This window comes from Taudactylus pleione, unplaced genomic scaffold (assembly GCF_031769625.1).
Source record: "Taudactylus pleione unplaced genomic scaffold, aTauple2 ptg000095l, whole genome shotgun sequence".
Taxonomy (NCBI): Eukaryota; Metazoa; Chordata; class Amphibia; order Anura; family Myobatrachidae; genus Taudactylus; species Taudactylus pleione.
This window is the reverse complement of record NW_028284497.1, coordinates 15,060,233-15,088,187: the sequence shown is the minus strand read 5'-3', so window position 1 is coordinate 15,088,187 and position 27,955 is coordinate 15,060,233. Positions and strand designations below refer to the sequence as shown.

The window sequence follows — 27,955 nt, the reverse complement described above, 5'->3', positions numbered from 1 at the left end:
GGATTTTAAGATAATCTGCATCCAGTATGACCTCTTAAAATGTTTGCATAAAATGTTTGCCCGCTATTCATTCATTCTGTATCCAAGTCAACTTATTTGGTCCTTATACTCCTCCATTCAATATGCTAAGAGGCTAATTGTGCAGATACATTGTAACACTATGCTAAACCCACTAGCTGTGTCTTGGAGATCGCCTCACTACTGGTGTTTCATTATTCCCTACAACATGCAATTACATGTTTAACAATTTAGGATTGACTCACAAAAGAGCAAGTACTGCCGACTTTATTTTGCACCTGGTTCTATACATTAGAGCACATGGACTTGCAGGACATGATAGCAAAGTTTGCAAGCTGCAAAAGTAGTATTAGGATCTTGAATGCACTCACTTTTACACCCATGTGAAAAACATAGATGTGACTAGTAGTAAAGACGTGACTAGTAGTAAAAACTGGATGATTAACTTAAGAAATAAAGGAGGATATTTATCAAACCTAGTAGACAAATGGAGAAGTTGCCCGTAGCAACCAATTAGCTTCAAGCTAGCATTATTAAGCATATTCTATAAAGTGATAGGTAAAACCTGATTGGTTGCTATGAACACCTTCTACACCTGCCCTCTTTTTCACTGGTTATAAGGGTTGATAAATTTCCCCCAAACAGCTAATCCAAGTAGTCTAGTAAGATAAGAAATATGTTTAAAATGAATAAAATGGTGATAAATTGTTGGTAAGTTGTACTTTGAAGTGACAGTTCACTTTTTCCACCATATGCGTTTTCAGGTGAATCCTCAAGCAGCTTGTTCCAGGCTGATGTTTTGGGGACAGTTCCAAACACTTTAAAGTGGGTCTGCACTTTATAATGCATGAAGCAACTAGGCTCACTTGTGCACATACTAAAGCAGTGTGGGATTGAATTTTTTGCGGGTCCACAAATGAGCCTTGCTATGTTCAAAGCTTGAAATTAAATTTGCTTGTGGAATAATGCACCTATAGCATAGCAATAGCTCACCTCATCTCACATTATCTGTTATCACGCACCCTGTTGTTGTCCTTTCCAGTACTAAGCTGCATCGGCTTCCCCAGCTGACAGCATCCCCTTAGGGTGGCATTGTTGGCATAGTTGATCCTTGCTGCCATATCCATAGCAGTCTGGTCCCACACACTGACAGCAGCCATTGTGGAACCAGCGATACCTAGAGGATCCAGTAACTTCACAGGTTTCATGACAGCGTCTCATGGGCATGCAAGACTTAAAATACATCACTGTGCAAAGACTGGACAAGTTCACTGAAGATGGAGCAGGGAGAGCTGAGATAGAGAAAAAGAAAAACATCTTGTAAATGATGCTAAATCCTGTACATATGTCACTTAATGTATGTAAACATGGATGGCCGACATCTTCAGCAACCGGCATCGACAAGTGCATACACACTTGCCGATGGCGGCAGCGACGGTGGGGGCCATGTATTCGGCAGCATGGTCCTCGCTTATGACATCCCCCGTCGGACCTGTATGTAATCATGTGTCAGAAATAGGTTCACACTGCACACTGACATGGAATTATGTGTCTGCAATAGGTTCTGGGTAACTGCCACAGTATAGTGATGGATCAACAGATGAATACCCATAGAAAGCCCTAATAAATGTGAGCATTAAAATGTGCATCGGCAGTTTATAATGAAATATGGTATAATGATATATAGTCAGGAAAGCAACCCTCAAACAAAACAAGACCTTATATTCAGACAAAACACATCCCAAGAAGGCATCTTCTGTCCTATCAAGGCAGGATTTCTGGCACAGTCATTACTGAGGCTGCCATCAAAAAATATAGGGCCTGATTCAGAAGTGGGCGCAAATAGTGTTGGTGCTGAGTCTTTGGTAGCAGTGGAACCGAGAAGGTATGCAAAAGCTAGAGGTGCCGTTTTTAGTAATGATACCCCCGCCACCAGCTTGTCAGATCCGTTGCATGCATGCAAAGACGCCATCAGATCACCATCGGCAACATCACGCGGACTATTGGACATCTGAATAACCCTAAGGTTACTCAGAATGTACACCGCTTACATAGCTGCCAAGCCCAGCGAATCTGCACTGGATCAGGGCGGGGTTCTAGACCAAGTGGAGCCCAGGGTTAAAATTTCCTTTGGCTACATACAAAAAATTAACATATCTCAGTTTAAGCATAACAATATGTGATGCAAGGCATTTCGTGGGTTGCTGGTATCGGACCCCTTGCCTTTTTTAACCAGGTTGCATAAATTATTATGCATTTTGCGGTTTAATTCAATAATAGAGTACTAAACAGTACTTGGAATTAGTATTTTACCGACCCATCTATACCCTACACTACATCACTGACCACTTTATACCATACACTACATCACTGATCCCTATATACCATACACTTCATCTCTGACCCCTATATACCCTTCACTACATTACTGACCCCTCCACACCCTACACTATATCACTGATCCCTCTATACCCTACATTACATCACTAACCTCTCCATACCCTACCCAACATTACTAATCCCTCTATACCCTACACAATAGATCACTGACCTCTCCATACCCTACACTACATCACTGACCCCTCTGTACCCTACAACACATTACTGACTTCTCTACACCTAACACTACATTACTGACCCCTCTATACCCTACAATACATCACTGACCCCTCTATACCCTACACTACATCACTGAACCCTCTATACCCTACAATACATTACTGACCCCTCTATACCCTACACTACATCACTGAACCCTCTATACCCTACAATACATCACTGACCCCTCTATACCCTACACTACATCACTGAACCCTCTATACCCTACAATACATTACTGACCCCTCTATACCCTACACTACATCACTGAACCCTCTATACCCTACACTACATCACTGAACCCTCTATACCCTACAATACATTACTGACCTCTCCATACCCTACACTACATTACTAATCCCTCTATACGCTACACTACATTACTGACCTCTCTACTCCTAACACTACATCACTGACCCCTCTATACCCTACACTACATTACTGACCCCTCTATACCCTACACTACATCACTGACCTCTCCATACCCTACACTACATCACTGACCCCTCTATACCCTACACTACATCACTGACCCCTCTATATCCTACACTACATCACTGACCCCTCTATACCCTACAATACATTACTGACCCCTCTATACCCTACAATACATTATTGACCCCTCTATAACCTACACTACATCACTGACCCCTCTATACCCTACAATGTATTACTGACCCCTCTACACCCTACACTACATCACTGACCCCTCTATACCCTATATTACATCACTGACCCCTCTATACCCTACACTACATCACTGACCCCTCTATACCCTACAGTACATTACTGACCTCTCTGCACCTAACACTACACCACTGGCCCCTCTATACCCTACAATATATTACTGACCCCTCTACACCTAACACTGCATCACTGACCCCTCTATACCCTACACTACATCACTGAACCCTTTATACCCTACAATACATTACTGACCTCTCCATACCCTACAGTACATTACTAATCCCTCTATAACCTACACTAGATCACTGACCTCTCCATACCCTATACTACATCACTGACCCCTATATACCGTACACTACATAACTGACCCCTCTATACCCTACACTACATCACTGACCCCTATATACCGTACACTACATAACTGACCCCTCTATACCCTACACTATTTCACTGACCCCTCTATACCCTTCACTACATCACTGACCCCTATATACTGTACACTACATCACTGACCCCTCTATACCCTACACTACATCACTGACCCCTCTATACCCTACAATACATTACTGACCCCTCTATACCCTACAATACATTATTGACCCCTCTATAACCTACACTACATCACTGACCCCTCTATACCCTACAATGTATTACTGACCCCTCTACACCCTACACTACATCACTGACCCCTCTATACCCTATATTACATCACTGACCCCTCTATACCCTACACTACATCACTGACCCCTCTATACCCTACAGTACATTATTGACCTCTCTACACCTAACACTACACCACTGGCCCCTCTATACCCTACAATATATTACTGACCCCTCTACACCTAACACTGCATCACTGACCCCTCTATACCCTACACTACATCACTGAACCCTTTATACCCTACAATACATTACTGACCTCTCCATACCCTACAGTACATTACTAATCCCTCTATACCCTACACTAGATCACTGACCTCTCCATACCCTATACTACATCACTGACCCCTATATACCGTACGCTACATAACTGACCCCTCTATACCCTACACTACATCACTGACCCCTATATACCGTACACTACATAACTGACCCCTCTATACCCTACACTATTTCACTGACCCCTCTATACCCTACACTACATCACTGACCCCTATATACCGTACACTACATAACTGACCCCTCTATACCCTACACTACTTCACTGACCCCTCTATACCCTACCCTACATCACTGACCCCTCTACACCTAACACTACTTCACTGACCCCTCTACACCTAACACTACTTCACTGACCCCTCTATACCCTACAATACATTACTGACCTCTCTACACCCTACACTACTTCACTGACCCCTCTATACCCTACACTACATCACTGACCCCTCTACAGCTAACACTACTTCACTGACCCCTCTATACCCTACAATACATTACTGACCTCTCTACACCCTACACTGCTTCACTGACCCCTCTATACCCTACACTACATCACTGACCCCTCTATACCTTACACTACATCACTGACCTCTCTATACCCTAACACTACATTACTGATCCCTATATACCGTACACTACATTACTGACCCTTCTATACTCTATACCCTACACTTTATCACGGACTGTTCTATACACTACACTACATTACTGACCCCTCTATAAGGTACACTACACTATAAAACATCACTATACTACCTCTCCGCACTACATCAGAAAGAAACCCTTGAAAAAAATAAGACAAAGGGTCTAAAATATCCACAGCATCTGCCCCCTCAGCAGTGTGTTTTCCACATGCCCACCTGTATGCCAAAAATGGCCCCAGCATCTTTGTGACCCCCAGAAACGTGTTCCTCCCATGCCACAAATACCCCCAGAATCTGTGACATGCGCCTCCACATCAGCATGTTCCTCGCATGCCCCTATGTGCTGCAAATGCCCCAGCATCTCCCTAATATGCCCCACTGTGTGCCCCAAATGCCCCCAGTGTCTGCCCCCTAGCACCTTGTTCCCCAAATGCCTCCAGCTACTCCATGACCTGACCCCTTCACATCAGTGTGTTCCCCTGCCCTGCAGGAGCCGGAAGCTCAGTGTGTGTATTGTAATTTGAGCAGTCATATGGTCTGATCAGTACAGTTACTGAAGGGGATCTATCTATCCACTGCCCTGCACCGACCTGAGTGGAGCGGAGCAGAGCCAAAGCAGCAGCTAAACGACCAAGAGGGGAAGAAAAAACGATGTGAAGACTGAGGGCCCGGGCTAACTGCGGCTGCCCCCTTCCAGACTACAGCGCTCAGGGTGACTGCCCTGTCATCCCGCCCCTTGAGCTGCCCCTGCATCGGACGATGACTCAATAACGTGGGGCTGTCAACATTTGCAGCTGCACTGCGTCCGACGTCATTGGACCAGATCTGCACATGCGCAGTGTGGTGCATGCGCAGATGTAAAAACATTGGTCAGTTGCGACTAAATATATTTAGCGTCCAGCTTTAAATATGCCCCTAAATATAGGGACTGATTTAGAGTTAGATCAACATTTTGCGGATTCTGCAGCCGAGCTAACCATGTTGCATCACAAGGGTCATACCTCCTAGCATAGGCCCAGAGTTATCAAGACTAATTTAGTGGCGTGTATGAAAAAGAAGCCAGGTCACCCTAGATAAGCTGCATTCCAATCTCTCCCGGGTGGATGCCGCCTTCATGAGCAAGGTCAAACCTGCCAACTTCCTGCAAGTTGGGACAAAAGTTCTTACTAGCAGGACACTAGCACAGTTCAGTGAAATAGGTATTGTCTCATCTAATGAAGGGGGGCATATATAAACATTGTTACATGAAGGGTTAAGTAGTGTTTGCACTTACAAGCAATACACACACAAACTGTTATTTTACACATACACACCCATCTCAGAATCCTAATCAGGTTGTGCATTTTACATACCCCATACCATACTAAATTTGTGTACCCATTAGCTGAATTTGCTCCAAAGTCTAAATCAGTCCCAAAATGCCCATTATGCCCAGTACGAGCATGCTGCAATGAAAATATATCTATGTAACTCTCTCTGTATTGTAGGCTCTCCATAATCCTAGGTTCACTTTGTCATATGATGAGAAGACCTTACTGTGCATAATAATGTTGCATATATGGGTTACATACTTATTTCCCCTAAATAGCAGAGAAAGGTAATTACTTAATTATTAATAAGAACACTGGTCAGCAACATTTTTGTCCCAAGGGCTTTGATGTGTGTGTATATGGTTTTTATGCTGAATCTAAATAAGCAATTAGATTTTCCTATCAGGCCTTGTTTTCGCCATGTTTATGTTCCTCATTTAGAATAATCACAGTATTAAAAATGAATATATTATTTTTTAAATATTAGGTAGAATTTGCAAACTTGATAAAACTTCTCCCAAGAAGATGTATTTGCATTTTGTAAACATTTTATTTAGTAAAGGGGGCTCTTGGACGTGTGGCACGAGACAAGAGTAATTGACTCCTCAAAAGTCAGCATAACAGTGATCCTCCATAACGGAAACCCATTTCCATCTCTACCTAATGCATATGCTGCTGTTAGAAAAGGCTCAGTATCAGAAATAGAAGTGAAATATCTGTGGAGATCTAAAGGTCATTGCACTTTTGCGCTAAGGTTTCAGCTATGTAACTTTTTGTGAGTGGGACAGTAGGGACGGGAAACAGTCGGGAAGCTGATGGACGGAATCCCGACCATCGGCATCCCGACTGTCTAATCCCGACAAGGGTTAAATGACAGGCTTCGAAACCCCGACGCCTGTCACTTTCCCTACACCGGGAGCCCGACACCCGGCTTACCGATCGACAGTAAGCCAGGCGACGGGCGTGGACAGCCGCACGGGGGGAGAGTTAGGTTTAGGGCTCCGGGGGGGCACTTAGGGAAGGGCACCCCCCAGGAGGTTAGTTTTAGGCTAGGGGAAGGGGGGGTTAGGGTTAGGCACCCCCGGGGGGGAGGTTAGTGTTAGGCACCCCCCCGTGGGACTTAGGTGTAGGCATCGGGGAAGGGGGGGTTAGGTTTAGGCACTTAGAGAGGGGATTAGGGTTAGGCACTTAGGGGGGAGGTTAGGGTTAGGCACCCCTAAGGGAGGGATAGGGGGGGGGGATTAGGTTAGTTTATACGTACCTGAGGACGATCTGGATTTCCTCCTCCTCCTCCTTTTTTTTTTTTATGGGGCGGCCTCCTGGCTGCCACCCACAGCTAATGCGAGCGGCCAGGATGATGGTCGCGATGGTCAAGACCATCGCGACCATCGGGCTTGCGACGAGACCCTTGTGGTAGGATCTCGTGGCCGCAAGCCCCAGAGAGCTTTCTGCTTTAACAGAGCCGGAAGCTCTCCATTGACATCACTTGTGATGTCAGTGGGGCCGCCCCCAAACGACAGGCATTCTCATGGGAACGCCTCCGTTTGGGCAGCCACCCCCCCGGCCCACCCACCAAGGGGGCGAGCTGTCACTCAACATCGACAGCCCGCCCCCTTTGCTGCGAGACCTGGAGCGACGGAGTGCCCGTCACTATCCAGGTCTTGTGCATGCGCGTGATGGAGCCGGCTCCACCGCGCGCATGCGCTCTGGGGCACCATCGACCCGGTTGCGAGCGCTCACCACTTGCGACCGGGTCTGAATCAGGCCCTGAATCCGTAGGGACAAGCAAAACCACTACATTCAGAAGGATTGGCCAAAACGTACCTCACTTGTTCCAGGCAAGAAAATTGTTGTGAACAGTTCATTTGTTGACTCTGATAAAGTGCACCTTCCTCCTTTGCACATCAGGCTTGAACGTATGAAAAACATTGTTAAAGCAAAGGATAAATGCAAACTGGATTCATATACTTGACAAATAAGTTTTTGTAGGCCCTCCAATCAGAGAATTGTTAAGAGATGGGAGATTTGAAGGAGAGTTGAATGAAGTTGAGAAAGCAGTGTGGCAATGTTTCAAAAGTGTCTGCACAAACATTTTGTGGAATCACAAGGCCAAAAACTATTCTGAAATAGTGAGTGACTTTCTTACGTCTTACAAAGCAATCGGGTGCAATATGACACTAAAGCAGGGGTGGGCAAAATACAATCCGTGGGCCAGATGCAGCCCGCCGGGCAATTGATGCTGCAGTCCAAGTGCTGGGACTGTTGCCAGCTAGCACTGCAGTGATCATAATAAAGGACAGTTTCCGACAGTCCTTGCTGCCAGGAGCCAAACACCTGAGCCAAGCCCGGGCAGTAAGTGCTGCGGAGAATAGATAGAGTGGGAGAATCAGAATGGTCAGGTGCCAGCTGTGGAAGCGGAGATCTGAGCCGGAGAGGGGATTCAGGGAAGGGCTGTGTAAAGTGGGAATGGGGGAAGTGAGACAACAGGTAGTCTGTGAGGGCTGTTAAGGCTATTCAGTATTTATAATTGAAATGTATTTTATATGTTGGAACATACATAAGGGGAAATGCAACCCTGCAGGTCCGGCCCACCACTTGCGGCCCTCAACAGTTCTACAAAACCTGCCAAGTGGCCCCCCCAGCTGAAATGACTGCCCATCCCTTCACTATAGGTTCAATTCTTGGGCTCTCGCTTGGACTTTTTTACAGAAAACATTGGTGCAGTGAGCGAAAAGCACAGTGAGTATTTTTATCAGGACAGTTCTAACATGAAAAATCATTAACAAAATCAGTGGCAGAACTTGTAAATGGTGAGCCCAGGCGCAAAAATATGCTTCCACCCCATGGGGAGAGGCAGTGGGTGGTGGGGAGAGGCAGTAGGTGATAGGGGAAGGCAGGAGGCGGCAATGGGAGACACCGAGTGGCCATGGGTGGAAGGGAAAGACAAGGGGAGGCAGTGGATGACAGGTGCAGAGGGTGACAGAAAGGCCGTGTGTGACAGTGGGAGAGGCAGGGGAAGGCCATGGATAAAAGTGGGAGGCAGGGAGTGACAGGGGGAGGCCGAGGGTGAAAGGGGGAGGCTGTGGGTGACGGGGAGGCTGTGGTGACTGGGGGAGGCAGAGGGTGATGAGGAGGCAGAGGGTGATGGGGGGAGGCAGTGGGTGACGGGCTGTATGTGACAGCCGGTGGACTCTGGTTTGCTGTTACACAACCAAACTCTATTTCAGTGGAAGTGGACCTGTGCACCTCCAAATCCACCATAAACATATAAAGCAAGGCCGTGTACCAAATGTTAGGGGTGCAGTTTCCACACACCTAAGATCGCATATGCAGTTTATATATTTTTGATTTTGTATAAATAAAATGTTACCCACTATATTGAGCTTTTTCTCCTTCCCTATATGGCCTATTCTTTGTAAAGTATTGAGTCACAATACTGATCCAGATATAACAAGAAAAGAAAAGTAACAGTAAACATAATTACATATATTGCATTGACAAATAATATATATGGCAATAGATTTTCATAGAAAAACTTAAATCACAATAGGATCAATTTCATATAAACGAGCACATTACCACACTAGAGTCATAAATAAAAAGTTCAGTGGAGGCCTGTTCCTACACAGTACCTTTGGTGTAGGGCTGGGGATGCCAGATGATATGAACAAATTAGAAGGACTGTCCATTAGGTAATAAGTACCAAATTTTACCACCGATAGAGGGATGTCACCTTTGAAAAAGCTGCAATTTGACGCAGTGAAACGCGTCAATGATACTTACCCACACCCACCCATTTGCCTACAACTGGACTCTTTTCGGATACACAGCTGATTGGCCTGAACCAGCCTCCGGGACTTAAAGGATATAGTAAGCTGGGTCTAAACCTCAAGTATGCCATTTCTTTAATTGGATTAGACCACAAATGGACACTGTAATTTGAGGACCCGATTTCAAGTTTGGAAAACAACACAACAATAAGAACATTCATCTATCGGTGGTAAACTTTAGTAATTATTATCTAGTGGACAGGCCTTCTAATTTGTTTATATCATCTGGCATTCCCAGCCCCTACTCTAAAGGCATTGTCTAGGAAAAGGTCTCCACTGAACTTTAATTTATGACTCTAGTGTGGATGAGGTAATGTGCTCATTTATATGAAATTTATCCTATTGTGATATTTTTTTTTTACATATTAAATTTAAAGTTTTTATATGAAAATCTATTGCCATATATATTATTTGTCAATGCAATATATGTAATTATTTTTTCTTTTTATATTTGGTTTGTATCACGGATTGACTATCCTTTTTTTAGTAGCTGCTTGGACTAACAGCTCATTCCAGCGCCTGTCTCTAGAACCAGTCTGGTGTCTATTTTTGCAATACTGAGCCAGCTAAGGACAAAGAGAAAAAGTGGATTTGGAAGGAATACTATTTAATTTGACTTTGGAGCAATCAACGTTTGTTATTGAAGATTTTATTGTTTGGTTCATGTGTGTTAGGTTCCTTTAATGTAACCATTTATAATGACCCATCAATATCCTATGAAGGAGCGCAATTATACACATTGTTCCGTTTATATAATTTGTTCTGGGGTGATTGAGACCACTCCATTATATTCTGCTGCACCTTATTTGTATGAAAGGTTGTTTTATTTTATTTTATTTCATTTTTATTTTTTTGTGTATAAAGTTACTTTTTAAACTACAAGTGTGTCTTTTTGATCACATTTTAAAATGTAAATATATGTATTTTAAAAAAAATAAACAGCACTCAAAAATCTTACCCAATAGAGAGATTTCACAAACATATTTTAACTCAGCACAAAATACTATGAGATTCAGGTATTTTCCAATCAGTATATACAAAAAATAGTCCTGCACTCCTTAAAAAAGATAACTTTACTACTGCAATATTTAATACTGGCTAAATACATAGGAGTATGACATTTTGAATTATAGTACTTTTCAGCTCATCTCAGCATTCTCTCAATAGCTAGCATTAAATTTTTTGAATTATTTAACAGTGTTCTCAAGCACTTATGATATCCGGAAATTAAAAGCTGGCAGTGAATGTATACTAACTTCAGTTCATTAGGAAAATATGAACATGTGCCAGTCCTACAATTACGTATTGGAACAAAAATGTCATTTATTTTATGTTTTATTCCTCTTCTAGGAGCCTATTCATCAAAACATAATTATCACTTGTGATAATTATGGTTTGAACTCGCTGCGAGTACAAACACAGTTTAGGAGGCATTCATCATGCCTCCTCCACTAAACTATCACTTTACAAAAACTGCTGTTTCTACAAAGCAGTTTTTTGGATGTGAGAGACTTTTCTCCTGCTCCCTTTCAGTTTTTACTGCCTGTCTTCAACCTGCGCATGCGCGGCTTGAAGACAGGCTGCAATGAGAGTCTAAACTGGAGCAGGAGAAGAGGACCTGCTTTTCTACCCTCACCTTTGTGCCCGTCCGCCCAGCCACCCACCCAAGCACACCTGCTCGAGCATACCTCGCCAGCCCCCCTCGCCCACCCGCAAAATTGCTGCTACAGCCGCCGCCATACGCCACCTCCCCCCTTCCCCCCAGCGAGTACTTTATCTCTCTCCACTTTCTTTCTCTTCAAGCTTTGATAAATCACCCCCATAATGAAATTTCATGCTTCTTACCAAAGTGAATCTGCACCAGCCTTATGAGATCAAGGACTGCTTGGGCAAAATATCATGTTGTCCACCACTGACAGCATGAGCATGTGGGAGGCAAGTTAAAGGAGAATCCTTACAATGATTTAGGCCAATCTGATCTTGAAGCCAGTGACAAACACTGTACATGCAATCAGTCATTGCTTTCTAGATTCCAAGTCACTCATTGTAAGGGAATTATATCTGAAAATAATTTTAATACATGGAGAAAAAAACCTTCAGGCAAAGCAGGGAGATGGAAAAACCGAGCAAAACAGACCAAAAAAGCTGAGAGACGCAGAGGAAAGGAGGCAGGCCAGGCAAAACCAGCCAAGAGAGAGGTGAGAATAAACAATGCATTTGTAGCAGGTGTACAGAGCAGCTGGGACAGGTTTACAGGATTTCTAAAAAAGAAAAGAGGTGAGGGATGCAGTCATTGGGCAGGCCAGACAAACCTTTAAAAAAAAAAGATGACCAAAAAGAAATCGGGCGAAGCAGCTATACAGGAACGCTGGGACAGGTTTGCTAGATTCGTTTAAAAAAAAAAAAAAAATCAATTCCAAACCGCTATTAGCAAAGGCCAACCAATCATCCCACCAGTTCACCAAACTGCAGAAAAGAGCTGCACTATGCCAACCAGCCACCAAAGCACAGAGATTAACAGTGGAAACATTTACTTTCCACTCACTACTTGGAAAGGGAGGTTACGCAAAGTGATGCTGGCAACAGATGCTATTTGTAGGGAAAGAGAGCAGTGAAAATCTTAAAGAAGAGAGCACTAATCAAAATCTTAAAGAAGAGAGCAATAATAGAACGTGAGAACAGTTTGGTTGAGCGTCGGGTCCTTGAAATGGCACATTAGAGCATTTTTATGATCCATGGTTATGCAACCTTCCACACAGACAGCTATTAATACTGCGTAATGCTACTGGCTGGCAGGGCGGATCTGTTTGATTTTGTGAAAGAGACCCCATTGGTGGACCCAAACACAATAAAATGTATAGCTGCTGAACTGGTTTGTGGATTACAGTTCATGCATTCAAGAGGAATGATTCACCGAGACCTAAAATTGGAGAACATTTTGCTAACAACAGAGGGTCATGTTAAGATCACAGAGTTTGGACTGGCCCTATTGAATGCATATGGAGAAACCAATGCCAAAGTAGTTGGTGGGACCAATGGCTATAATGCCCAGAAATTATAACTTGCCAGCCCTACAGTGCAGGTGTGGATTGGTTCGCATTTGGCGTTATTTTATATCTACTCACCCTATGAATGTACCCTTTTAATGGCGAGTCAGCTTCAGTGGTAAACATAATGATCCTTACTCAAGAACCAATGTATTCGGGGCTTACTGATCCTGTAACAAAGGACATTATAACAAAGCTCCTGTGTAAGGAACAGTCACTCTGGCTCGGGGTAAATGGCAATGTGCGAGAACACCCCTTCTTCTCTCTAATTAACTGGCAAGCGACAGAGACTGGAAAAACAGCATCCCCAGTTACACTGCAAAAGGACTCCATGGATCTAAATGAAAATCAGCAAATTCCTGTGTCCCATAGTGAAGTGTTCAAAGAACCAATTACTACCATGGCCCAGAGGCTTTTGATAACATTCAATTTGTGTGCCCTAAATGAGGTGAAACTTATCACAATGTGCCAATGGAAGCAGACACTATACCATCAGGTGAAGACCTGGACAAACAAAGAGTAGTAGTCCTAAAAACATCTTGTTCCTGCTCTGCCGGCTGCCTACCCCGACCTCAGCCCTGGAGATGCACTCTCTGCCACCTGCCCTGACCTTGGCTATGTCCCTGGAGATGCACTGTCTGTTACCTGCCCTGACTTCAGCTGAAAACCTGGAGATGCACTGTCTGCCACCTGCTCCAACCTCAGCTACATCCCAGAAGATGCACTGTCTGACGCCTGTCTCGACCTCAACCACGTCCATGGTGATGCACTGTCTGCCGCCTGCCTGACCTCGGCTATGTCCCAGGAGTTGCACTGTCTGCCGTCTACTTCTACTTTGGCTACATCCCAGGAGATGCACTGTCTGCTGCCCTCCCCAACCTCAGCTACATCCCAGAAGATGCACTGTCTGACGCCTGTCTCGACCTCAACCACGTCCATGGTGATGCACTGTCTGCCACCTGCCTGACCTTGCTATGTCCCTGGAGATGCACTGTCTGCAGCCTGCCCCTACATCAACTGCAACCCTAGAGATGCACTGTCTGCCACCTGCCTGACCATGGCTACATCCCAGGAGATGCAGTGATGCATGCCCCGACCTCAGCTACCTCCCTGGTGATGCACTGTCTGCCACCGGCCTGACCTCAGCTATGTCCCAGGAGATGCACTGTCTGCCCCAACCTCAGCTACATCCCTAGAGATGCACTGTCTGCCGCCTGCCCCGACCTCGGCTATGTTCCTGGAGATGCACTGTCAGCCGCCTGCCCTGATCTCCGCTATGTCCCTGGTGATGAACTGTCTGCCGCCTGCTTTGACCTTGGCTACGTCCCAGGAGATGCACTGTTTACCGCCTGCCCTGACCTCAGCTACGTCCCTGGAGATGCACTTCTGCCACCTGCCCTGACCTCAGCTACGTCCCTGGAGATGCACTGTCTGCCACCTGCCCCGACCTCGGCTGTGTCCCAGGAGATTCACTGCCTGCACCAACCTCGGATACGTACGTGGAGATGCACTGTCTGCCGCCTGCACCAATCTTGGCTATGTCCCAGGAGATGCACTGTCTACCACCTGCCCAACCTCGACTACATTCCTAGTGATGCACTGTCTGCCGCCAGCCCCGCCCTCGGCTACATCCCTGGAGATGTAATGTCTGCCGTCTGCCCTGACCTTGGCTATGTCCAGGGAGATGCGCTGTCTTCCACCTGCCTCGACCTCAGCTATGTCCCTGGAGATGCACTGTCTGCCGCCTGCTCTGACCTTTGCTACGTCCTTGGAGATGCATTGTCTGTCGCTAGCCGCTACCTCGGATTTGTCCCTGGTGATGCACTGTCTGCCACCTGCTATGACTTTGGCTATGTCCCAGGAGATGCACTGTCTGCTGCCTGCTTCAACTTTGGCCACGTCTCAGGAGATGCACTACTGCTAATTGATGGGATGTTCCTAGTGTAGCAATAAGCTACCTGTACAGGTGCCTTTTCTTTAACTGGTATGCGCACCCAGACCACAAACGTATAAAATGCCATGCAAGGGTAGGCCATGAATATATGAATGGGTATGTAATGTATACATTTACAGTATATGCACTATACAGTAAAATCATTCAGGGGAGACTGGATTCCTGGCTGTGGACAGAACTGGAGCCTGTCCAGTGGTAGATTAAGGTCCACATGGGCTTGAAGCTGAAATTTACAAAGGGCCTATTGTGTGCCACCACAGGGGGTGTCTCTAGTGATATGGTGGGGCATGACCAGTGCCATGGGGGTGTGGTCTGCATCATGGGCTGTGGCTAGCGCCTTTCTTTAATCACCTCAATTGCACTCCCTACTCCGCTTATATCAAAAGTGTAATGTGAAAGTCTACAAACAAAAGTAAATACCCCTTATTAACGTGACAAAAAAAGAAAAATGGCACTTAGTGATCGGAAAGGTATATTTTCACTTTAGTTTTAGTATCTGGAAGTGATGTGAAGTGAGGGAGGAAGTGCGGTTCCACGCCCATACTGTCCACCAAAAAAGAGAAACTTGTCCCCTTGCGGACTCGCTTTGCTCGCCACAGGTTTATATTTCCCCTCTATGTCCATGTGGATGGTAGGGAATGACGTTGGACAGTAATTGATATCGTCAGGGTACAAAAACTGGAGGGGATCTATCCACTTCGATTTGAACCCTCTGTACTAAAGAGCATGTGGGTCCATTAGTGATGTCATGACTGTGATATCTATCTATATAAAAAGGACCTAATCTTATTAATAGCTATTCCAAGAAGATATTAGATCTACACCCTATAGTGAGAATGAAAATAAAATGTCACTAAGTGGAGCTTATAAATGTATACACAGACAAACATTATGTATGTAAGTAAAAGTAGAGAGAGGCGGCACTCCAGGGACTGGCACAATGTAAAAAAAAAATGTGGTGACAAGTACTGTTTGGTTTTGGAAGGCACCAGGGCATCATATACTGAGTTGACCAAATTACTTAGGTGTTCGGTGCCAGCAGTATGAGGTGACAGAAAAAAGTTTTTCCTGTCAACGATGTCAGTCTCCAGTGGGCCTATTTTCAGTGGGGGCCTGGAGCTGCAGCTCCATCCGCCCCATTGTTAATCTGGCTCTGATCCCAGGCTATTGTCAGGATTATAAATAGAGACTAGGACTGAAACAGTGGAAGATTGAAGGTGCCCATACACGGTGCGATGCCCCGTGTAGGGCGACTGCTGATCCGTCAACAGATGTATCGTGATGTCACCACCGGCAATTGTGCGGTCCCCGCAGACCGCACGATATGCCGGCTTCCCCCTCCTTCACATGAATGGGATCATACATCGCATCCCAGATCAGATGGTTCTGCAGGAAGACCTGGGGATGCGATGTACAATCCCGTGGGAGCGCGCAGCACGATATCAGGTACGATATCGTGCCCATACACGGCACGATATAGCACCTATATCGTGCCTATCCGTTGGATCGGCACGTATATTGTGCCGTGTATGGGGGCCTTAAGGCTTTCTATGTTTCCCAGTCTGTTTATCTGTTTACACTGATTGTTGTGACATTGCTTAACTTCTCTGATACTCAAGCACTTACCAGTGCTGTGAGGGTTGATTGATCTGCTCCCGTATCTAGTCATTGCTGGTTAACAGATGCGCCCAGGTTCATTGTTGCCGATCACGGCACAAACGTGCCCGCAAATTGCGTTATGCTCCACGCTGTGCTATTGCGCGTCCCCGATCGTTGGAGTGCGTCTCTATAGGATTGAATGGAGACGCTATTGCGCATCCCCGATTGCGGGAGGCTGTCTCGCGATTCGCTGCCCTCTGAGCAACATTGAAGCTGGGCAGATCTGTATAAGGCTGTCTGCACTGTTCACTTATTCACAGTTATAGAGTTAGCTCACAGCTTTGTGCTCTGTATCAGTCTGTAGTCTGCCCAGTGCTCACCTTACTCTTTTTGACAATTTGTGGCTGCTGCCAGCACTGACCTGTGCTTGTTCTGTCTATTCTTGCCTGCCGCTGGCCCTAACCTCTGCTTGTTCTGACTACTCCTCGTCTGCTGTCTGTATTGATAAATCGGTTAGCTACCTGCCCTGCTTTTGCATTATATCTGCCAATTCTTGCTGTTCTATTACTTGTTTGCCTATTTGTTTTAGGGTATTATTTTCTTGTCATTACACAGGGATCTAGATTCAAGTATTCTATTTGTCTGCACTAGTCTGTATTATAAGCATATGCTATTGCATACAAGCATTGGCGTATTTATAATGGGTGCAGTGCACATGGGCTCCTGGGTCCAGTGGGGCCTACTCTGCACACCCTGGCACCATTGTATTATACTTACCTCTCCGGAATCCTGCCGGCACTGCAGACAGAAATCACAGGAAAAATGGAGCAGTGGCCATATTTACTGAGATTTGTGCATGTGCAGTAGAGAGGTCTCCTGGATCTAGGTACAGGCCCATGTCCCCGGAGACCTGCCTATGCTCAGTAAACTGTGGCACAAAGCCAGAGTCTACTGAACTGCTAGAGAGGAGGGTGCCTGCCCGGCGGCTACACAGAGGCCCCCACCTCTCTTATCCGGCTCTGCATACAAGACCATTGACAACAAGGGGGCAGCTAAGTACCATAACACATAGTCTATGGGAAATAGTGGCTGCTATAAGTGAGGAATGGAATCAGTCTGGGCAGCCGGAGGCATACATAACAGCAATGCACTGAACTCTCTCAGATGGTGTAATTACTCAAGTCTTTGTGATATTTTATTACTGTACCTGAATGTGCACCAAGTAGGATATGGTCCATGTGAGATTGCTGACTGATCTCTTTAGCTACAGGCAATGTGTGAACGCTCCAATCAACAGCTGCATCTCCTTGCAATTCACATAAGGATTGGAATAGAGATGGCAATGGAACAGGCAACACCTCCAGCGAACTTCTCCGGGCTGCATGTTTCCTGCCTTTATTTTCACTGCACAAACCTGAGACACGGAAAGACTGTTACAGGAGCCAGGACTTTACTTATTACAGCCACACCACAGCGTCACCATGGACCTGCCAGTGGAGCACACAGTGTGACTATCAGCTAGTGCTTTTATCTTGAACACTATCTAAATCCACATGCGTTTCCCTCAGATAAGCTTACATTGCTAAAACGGGACGGGATTCACCATCATCATTAATGCGGTCAAACACAGAAAATGCTGTTTTTGGGGGTTTTATCGCATTTCTGATATGAACCAAGTTTTGTAGAGCAAAGCCTTCCGCAGCTTGGGACCAGTAGTAGCAGCCTAGGGGCTTCTTTCCACAAAGTACATACATCCTATAAGCCAAATTCACAGTCATATTCCTGGAAACATTCTCCGACTTTCAATATCTTGTGACGTAGAGCAGCAGAGTTTCACCTGATTGGCCACAATTGTCACATGTTCTATGGCATTCAAACATTAATGTACATGTAAAGGGTCCTAAAACATAAAACCAGCACAGACTGTTGTACTGCCCCCATCAGCCTGCATTGTTCATACCAGGTTGGATACATGGATTAGTGACATTATTTTAACTTTGTATTTATTTAAGAAATGATTGCATACAAAATATTAATAAAGATTTCAGCAGCACAAACAACATCACTATTTCTTCATATTCTCCTACACATGGGCCTGGGAGGGGAGAGGGGGGAGCACAGGAATGCATGGAGTGGGCTATAGGAAGTGGCAGGTACAATCAAGAAGATGGAGAGTTCTGGGGGAAAATCTGGATTTCCCGGATTGGGGTGATGGGGGTGATTACAGTGGATAAATTATATTTAGGTTTTACTTGTGTCCCAAACAGAATATCAGAACAGAGGTGAAATTTACACGGGTTGGTGTCTGCTCCTTTTCACTAGCCCCCAGATAGACGCAAGAAAGTTTAAGCTAACATAATACATAAGATATAAGAGCAAGCCCTAGAAAACAATTCAGGCAAAGTCAGGATAAAGTACACAGCAGGAGGGTACACTTTGAACAAACCTGGGGAGTCTTGGGAGAGGGCAATAAGAAAGACCCTGATATGAGTTACATAGTGGAAATTAGAGATGTGTTGTTACCCTTGCTGAGAGTTGGCTTTCCTCTATATAGCAGAAAGAAACACATGATCTGGTGCAACCTGCTGCAAATAACACTCTGAACATATGACGCTGTCACTCAGTGGCGGCACTGGGGTCGGTGACACCCAGTGTGGCAAGTAAACCCCCCAGAGATGCTGGGCTGCCCCCGAGACTCTCTCTGCACTGCTGGCTCCTCCTCAGTGAACGGGAGCTGCACTGTGATGTTAGTGTGCAGTGCTCAGATCCTTGTCACTGAGGAGGAGCCGGCATACTGATGTAACCCCCTCGGAGGGTGACACCTGGTGCAGTCCACAGTAGTTTTCAGATTACGACTATGGCAGAAACATTTCACCATTGCCAGTGGTATAGCATGTCTTTAGGGAAATTGTAATAATGCATGGACTGTAGTGTACTCTTAATAAAGGCTGTCTATTGTCACAATTGTATTAAATAGCTTATAGTTGTATGACTGGAGTCACGAGCCTGCATTATTGTTCCAACCTCCACACCACCTCTCCATTCCCGGACTATAGGCAATATTGTGGTGTTTGTATAGGTGCATGCATACACACGTAACGATTTTTGGAACGATTTAACTATAACAACGTCGTTATCTTTCAATCGTTGAAAAAATCGTTCAATTCCTAAGTTATAATGAACCATTATCGTTCATGCGCGTTCCAATTTGTAGTTTGTAGTTCTGACTGACCAACTGAACGATTTTCATTAAGGGAAGTTACAAAAATCGTTTGTAGTTCAATAAATCGTCCATTACACTTTAAAAAATCTGACAGAAAATCGTTCATAAAATCGTTGGTAACAAAATCGTTGTGTGTGTATGCAGCTTAATTCTTAAGCTGCATACACACACAACGATTTAGTAAATTAATGATTTTAGTAAACGATTTTGTAAAATCGTTCATTACATTTAGTAAATTAACGATTTTAGTAAACTACAAACGATTTTGCATATTCCCTTACTGAAAATAGTTGTTGGTCAGTCTGACTGAACTACAAACGTGAACGCGTATTAATGATAATCGTTCATAGTTTTAACTCATAAAGTGAACGATTTTTTCATCGATTGAACGATAAACTATATCGTTAAGGATAATCGTTCAAAAAATCATTGTGTGTGTATGCACCTTTATCCACAACTCTCAGAACTCCTGAGTGTGTGAGCTTGTTCCCTGAGCTGTGTTTGTGCCCAGTCACTATGATGTCATGTTGGCATACAGTACTTACCCACGCAGCTGCAGCACTGCTCCCACAGACTGCCCATACACAACATGCATTCCTGACAGCAGGGACAATCCTCCCCTTTGATGTTGCACTGGCAGAGCTCCTGCAGAGAGAACATATAAAGGCTCAGTCAGCGTGACACACACAAGTCTTGAACTGTGCCAGGAAACTTGGCAAAGGACAGGCCAAATATGAGGAGATGTTTCATTTGGAAATTATTTTTTCCACAAGAAAAGCACATCTAAATGCATCTGAAGGTAAAATCTATAAGATCAAGCACAACACATTGGATTTGGCCTCCATACATATATATTGGTTCAGCTTTCTCTGTAGAAGGTACTATTTGTCATCTCTAGTGCAAAATCTATTTTTTCATATTACTTTCATTTATTGGCTTGCTTATGATCTACTGCAAGTTTTATTAAAGGCATAGGGAACCCCCAGCCACACTGCAATGGCACAGTAGTCAAGGCGTGTTCCTTATCAAAAGGTTGTCACAGGGTTAGATGTGAACCAATCAAGTTTGTGTTTTTTACCCAAAATAGTGAGACATTGGACCTCATTCAGAGTCGGTCGTTGCGGCCGCACGGTCGTAAGGTAAAAGGGGCCAGATATGCAAATGAAGCGCTCGCAAGTTGCGTCGTTAAGATGGGATCGTTAGCTGGACGAGTGAGGGGAGGATGCGGCCGTAAGACTAAAAATACGCCCCTTCTCATTCGCATTTCACGTCATCTCTGGGCATATAAGGATTATTCGAGACCATCGCGAATCATCGGAGCTGTTCGTAGACCTTAAGGTTGACCATACCCTCTCTTAAGCACTACGATCAAGTCAGTGTAAAATCCTCCCATGTCACATGTGCCATGACACTACTTAGTTAATTATGCACTCCCATAAAACGCTGTTTGCATAGTTAGGCACGCCTGCATTGGGATCTCCACTCCCCCGTTCACAAGCACCTTCCCCTGTTACCACACACAAATGCCTCATCCTGTCACTCAAACTAACGACCTGGCCAAGTTGAAGGAGAGAGCAATTTCTGAACGTAATAGCTAGTTTGCGCACGCGCATTGCGAATTTTACGCATGTGCAGTTTATCGAACATCGGTGGCGTACGCACGGTCGTACGCCACCGATGTTCGATAAACTGCGCATGCGTAAAATGTTCGATAAACCCATTTTGTGGGTAAATCTAGTAAAGGCAAAACACCAGGACAACAATTCTAAATAGCTTATGGAAACTTCCCATTGAAGCTGGGTATCCATCAGATGATGTGTACCCAGCCTGACGTCACGGACGACGGGACCCGACATGCGGCAAGTGCATACACACTTGTCGATGCCGGGTCTGATGGGGGGAGGGACGCACCATGCTGCATGGCATTATTAGTGACATCCTCCATCGGACCTGCAGTAGGGCCGATGGGGGATGTCGCTAACGACCCAAGGGAGCGCGCATATCATGGGTAACCACTAGACGATGTACCTGATATGTTGCTCCGATCCGCAGGATCAGACATATCATCTAGTGCACAGGTTCTCAAACTCAGGCCTCAGGATCCCAAACAGTGCAACCAAACATCCACCATCACACCAACCGTCGCAGTGCTGGGATCGCAAATGCAGCAGGGTGGTCATACACCTCCTGCTGCATTTGCATGATTGCAAGGATCACATTGCAAAGCTGCCTGCGTGCAGCTTTGCAATTGCGATCCTTGATTAATCAGGCCCAGAATCAAAAGTGAAATAATTAGAACCACCTGTGTGTCTTTAAAAATGTGTCAGCCAGTAATGGATACACCTGTGCTCCAGCAAGGACATAAGGAAAACATGCACTGTTAGTGTGTGCCGAGGACTGTATTTTCGAAGCACTGGTCTAGGATATATGGAACATCTGACCGAAGAAACTTATACAAACCATGTATAAACCCTTGCCAACCACTTACCTGCAGCAGACACTTGCTGACGTCACTTGCGCAGAGAGCTTTGTTGCATCCGCTTACAGATGAGATCACAGAGCAGCATGCTGCAACAAAGAGGAGCCCCACCGGATGCCATTGTCTCACCTGCAGTAATTGGAGACAACTAATGGTGATGATGGTATTACCCTGTGGCAGAATACTTACCTGTACATAATACAATGTCAGAAAGAACATACCTAATTTAGCACATGCGGCTGTCTAATGGATGCTCTTTGTCAGACATGAAAAAAAAATCATCCTTGTACTTACTGTTCGTGAAGGCTGGCATAAATACAGCAACAATATACAGTAATAGAAAAGCTTAATGTTACTTATACCTCTTTTACACTAATTTCCCAGGTCTGACTCAGTATTTAGAACAAGGTTCCAAACCGAGTCAGACCTGGGACAGATCCCCTTCAGACCGCAGGTGCAGTGGAACTGGTCTGCTGGCAGTTGGAGATGACATCATCTCTTAAGTTCTTAAAATTTAGAACTCTACAACCTATAAACGGGACCCGGGTCGGAGAACCCGGGTTACCAGTTTACACTGCGGGGTTACACGGGTCGTTCCCGTATTAAACCCTGCAAACTACCCTGGATGGATTGCAGGTCACTCAAGCCGGGAATCCAACCCTGGCCCCTTTTACACCTAGCAGCAACCCGGGTTTCAGCTGTGGTGTAAAAGGGGTATTACACTACTGCTCTAATACACAGTGGTTCCCAAACTCAGCCCCCATGGCACCTATGCTTAAGCATAGATGACTTAGTACCTCAGTTAGGGGTCTATTTACTAAGCTGTGTTAGGAGATAAAGTAAACAGTGATAAGGTACCAGCCAATCAGCTCCTAACTGCCTTGTCACAGGCTGTGTTTGAAAAATGGCAGGAGCTGATTGGCTCGTACCTTGTCACTATTCACTTTATCTCCTAACACAGCTTAATAAATAGACCCCTTAATTTGATAATACTATCTGTGCACAAGTGTTGACATCCTTAAAGCCTGGACAGTCAAGCTAGGTACACACCACACTATGCAATTTTATGATCAAACCAATAATTGAGAAAATTTTTCATCAAAATAAAGGTCCCGATATCTGTGCTACACACTATGGGCCTCATTTATTAACGAGTTTTATCATTCAAAACGAGTGATAAAACTCGCTGTGTATGATAACGGTGCTCCAGCCAGTCAGCTCCCAACTGTTATGTGTTTGAAAAATGACAGGAGATGATTGGCTGGAGCACCATTTATCATACACAGCGAGTTTCATCACTCGTTTTGAATGATTAATCTCGTTGATAAATGAGGCCCTATACAATTTAAATGAAATACCTAGTCAATTTCTCAGTGAATTTGCGCATGTATGCCCAAAAGGATGATGAGGTAATCAGGAAACAGTACCTTTGGGAAATCCTGCATTACAGTGTAACTTTGGCTGAAGACCCTTTTCATCATTTGCATGTTGAGGGGAAAGATCTCTGCAGCCTAAATGTGATCCAGAAGGATCAGAGGTATAGGGGTCCATTTATCAATGATCACATACCCAATGCAATCTGGCTGTGTTATTAGCGCCCATGTTCACATAGCACCGGTATGTATTACCTAGCACCCGCAGGGACAGGCGCTCCGTCCCTGTGATGTGCCCGGGGTGATGTGACCGTGTCAGGACTCCAGCGCAGACCACACATGCACAGCGGCCATTGCCGGGGAGGGCTCCCTTTCCTGTCATTTTTGCAATGTGTAGCCCATAGGCTACAGTAACACAATTCCATCTCTAGATGGCATTAGCTGTGGGGGCAAAGTTCGGTAAATTCGACAGCATTGCATCCCCCATAGAAACCATAGAGATCATGCGGCTGCTGTCGGAAATGGAGGGTCTGCAGCAGATATCAGAGAGATTTACAGTGATCCCTCCATAACACATCTGGGTGATACTAAATATTTGCAGATATTCCCCAAAAACTGGTGTTCTTTGGGGAATATGCTGCAAACATTTAATGATAGATTTTCGTCACGTTTGTGGCTACATTAAAGTTCACTTCTAATAAAAGAAACCAGCTCAGATTCTCAGCTGTGTATATGCCATACCAGGGGCGTATAAAGGAGGGGGCCCGTGTGCAGTCACCATCCAGGGTCCCCTCCTCTGTAACCTGTGGCCGGCAGTGCACGGAGCTCAGCAGTAGACGCTGGACACTAGACTGTGCCAGGGTGTACTGCACATGCCGTGCCATGTCCCCGGCTTACTTGCCTACTTAGAATTTCTCCTCCCCGGGAAAGAAGCAGGTGGCGGAGTGGGGAGCGGGACCGGATGAAATTGCATCATTAAACCCCGGCCCTCATGAGAATTTGCCGCAGCAGTGCTTATTCTAATTAGGGAGCGGGGCTAAATTACCCTATTCTCATAGAATCACATCATTATGTCCCTGCCCCTAACGTACGGACCTGCCGATCGCTGCTAATAGTCTCCCCATTCTTGCATACAAAAGGAAGAAAAGTGTTCCAACAAGGGGCGCTCATGGACTAATCATACTGTATATAAGATCATCCTATTAGGAAGTCCTAATTGCGGTGTCCCAAGACAATATGAAAACAAATACAATAAAAATTAACTTTTAATTCATCTAGTAAAATATTAGCCAGCGAAATATGAAGTGCAAAATAGTGTCAAAGTGCTATCATGTAAAACAATACTAACATACAGTATACTTATAATATTGCGTCCACTCTTCGTCCTATAGTGTTACTTTAAATGTCCAGTATACACTGTGACCGGATGCTAATGTTTATATTCACGTAATGTTATCACTCCTTTTCCAATGTCCAGGTGATAGTTATTCTGAATAGGTCCAGACTGGTGTTATTCCAGTCCTAATTATCCTCAGGATGTCACTGAAGTATTTACTGTTATTAATACACCCCTGGGCCATACACATAGACAGCAACCATCTAACAATAGCACGTCCATTAACATAATCAAAGTTAAATCACAGTTGAAAAAAGGAGTTTAGTGAATGTACAATTTACGCCTGTAAGATATACATATGCTTTGTGAGGGGAGGTCATTTTCCATTCCTTACTTAGCAGTGTCGTTGTGATTCTGTTTATGTAGAACATTCATGTTTTTAATTTTTACTAGCTGGATATATTGTCAGTAATGCAGCATTTGATAACCAGGGAATGTATAACATTAATCAGAGAAGTCCTTACAAAACAAACGATACCTTTTCCTGGGTAAAAATATATACTCATAGCAGGCAGACAAATGTTATTTTCAATGTGTAAGTTTCTGGCAGCTAAATGAAGTCAGGTTGTGATTTGTATACTATAATTTGTGTTTCCAACAACATTTTTTTCTACTGTCTGTGACTAAGCTTCAAGTATCACACTTCATGCACACTTGTCACGGACTATTTCACACTTCTCCTTAACCCTACAATTCCATATATCCTGCATGTGTAACCAGTGGGCCAGGTGGTGCTACAGCTTATGTATTTGTAACATATATATATGGTGACTATCTATATATATATATATATATATATATATATATATATATATATAATAAAAGTAAATAACAATGTTGTCCAAATTGTGATTTCTTATTAGTTGCTTTTGAAGTGATGTTTTTTTAAAGGTGAAATTGCTAGGGTTGGTGGTTCAGCTCGCTGGTGCAAATACTCATGATGTGATGATGGTAATATATATGTTTTACAGCTTAAGGTGCACTAGTTGTATTCTTCACAAATTAATTAAAAACATCTTTCCTGGTTTAAAAGAAATGAATAGTATATACATTTCTATATAATCTTATGGTTGAAAATATGGAATCACTTTAAAAAAAAAGAATTCAAGAATTTAATTTTAAAATACATTTTTTGTTCCAAATTCTACGTTTTTGCAATGCGACATTCTCATGCTCATCCAGGTGCTGGGAAACACTGAAGTGTTTGTCTTCTTTGAAGACATTTCATTCCCAACCTCAGGAAGCAGAAGGAAGGATGCATTTATGGAATTAGTGCAGTCAGTGTGTAAAGGCCCCCATACATCAGAGATTGATTGAGGCAATCGTGCAATTTGCAATCGATTGTGTATAAAAATCTTTCCCTTTTTCAATCAATTGTGGCAACTCTGCAATCTGCGATCGATTGAAAAAGGGAAAGATTTTTATACACAATCGATTGCAGCAATCTGCAATCAATTGCTGATGTATGGGGTTCTTAACCCATAGATTTAGATTGCTGCATCCTCAATGAGGCACACACATTACACACTATGCAAATCTGAATACAATTCTGTTGCATTGTAATATTTCCCTGCCATAATTTTGAGCTTATGTAGTAGGTTAGTAGTTGGGGATTGCATTCATAATATCGCCACGCTTCTTTGCAGTGCACCAATTAGCTAAAAGGAAAATCGCCAGGGTCATAATCTGCCCTGTGCATTTAGGAGCAGTGGGCAGGAAATGTACCAGTTAGGTCTCAGCGGAAAACTGTTCAAATTCCTATTTTGCAAGACTGGAAGTAATATTTTATTGTAATTTTCCAAAAGTTCTTTGATCTTGTTGTAGCTACAAAACAGTTAAATTCTTGTTTTTACCATCTATGGCCCAAAACCATGTTAACATGTTATGCTGCCATGAGCCAATGTGAATGCATGTACACCCATTTGCCGCATATGACTCCCTACCTGGCTCCATATACTCCATGCATTAAACAACATAAAAGAATAACGGATATAGGCCATTTAGCAGAAAGAAAGAAAAAAAACATAAATACATACAAAGAAGTAAGTAAAAAAAGCATAAAACTATATCTGTACATTAGTGATGCCAGAGATGTGCATCCCCCAGGCGTTTGTTCTGTAGACACAACCCAGAAAGCACCCTCATGGTAACCCAATTCCTATAATTACCTTTTTCCCCATAATCACTACCAAAGTCCAGTAGTTTGCTCTGTTCCGCTGTCTCTGCAAAGCGCTATGCCCTGTGTGTGGCAGAGGAGGGTGATGTATAAGAAAGAGGGACGGGTAAGGAAAGAGAGAGCCTGTGGGTGGAAGAAGGATAAGGGGGGTGTAGTAGGACAGAGGGGGAAGACTGTCGCAGAGAAACTCAATATCTATGGGGAGTATGCATAGAAAAACAAAGCACATGTGGAAAAGATTATAATTTGGATGGGAGCCAAGATAAAATGTAGAACTGGAGGTAGAAAGTCAGCAGCTACAGGGGGAGGGTAAATCAATGGGAAGCTCTCACTGTGCAGCCCAGCACAGCATTATTATACAGGAAGTTACTGCACCTTCAGAAGAATGGCAAGATGTAAATTCATAGGTAAAGACATATAGGCTCCTATTTATTAATGATCGTAATTGCAATGCGATCTGGGCCTGACATTACCGCCCATGACCGCATTGCAATATGCGATCATAGCGCCTGGATGTTTCATCCGGCACACGCAGGGACACGGGCCCCGAAAAAGAACCCATCCCTGTGATGTGCCCGGAGAGCTGCCGGTGACTGCACATGCATAGCAGACATTGCTGGGGTGAGTTCTGGAGGATCCCTCCGCCGTCCAATTATGCGCAGTATAGCCCATAGGCTACAGC

At 44.4% G+C, this 27,955-nt stretch overlaps 1 protein-coding gene across 1 annotated transcript; it reads right to left on the bottom strand.

Moving 5' to 3' along the window:
• Positions 1-267: 267 nt before the first annotated feature.
• Positions 268-27,516, bottom strand: LOC148526626 (twisted gastrulation protein homolog 1-A-like). The gene is made up of 5 exons (XM_088470003.1): positions 27,266-27,516; positions 22,338-22,457; positions 20,395-20,494; positions 17,834-18,040; positions 268-1,310 (listed from the first exon to the last, which is right to left on the bottom strand). Exons 1-5 carry the CDS (start codon positions 27,500-27,502, stop codon positions 1,063-1,065), a joined length of 912 nt encoding a protein of 303 aa, XP_088326129.1. The 5' UTR covers positions 27,503-27,516; the 3' UTR covers positions 268-1,062.
• Between the last annotated feature and the right edge of the window lie 439 nt (positions 27,517-27,955).

Bases quoted from the DNA above. Each gene is read 5' to 3' on its own strand.
- LOC148526626 (XM_088470003.1), bottom strand. From the start codon at position 27,502: ATGTGCTTTGTTTTTCTATGCATACTCCCCATAGATATTGAGTTTCTC. The intron at 22,458-27,265 runs GTAATTATAGGA...CAATTACTGCAG, and splicing joins TAGTGATTATGGGGAAAAAG to GTGAGACAATGGCATCCGGT. The intron at 20,495-22,337 runs GTAAGTGGTTGG...TTCTCTCTGCAG, and splicing joins TCAGCAAGTGTCTGCTGCAG to GAGCTCTGCCAGTGCAACAT.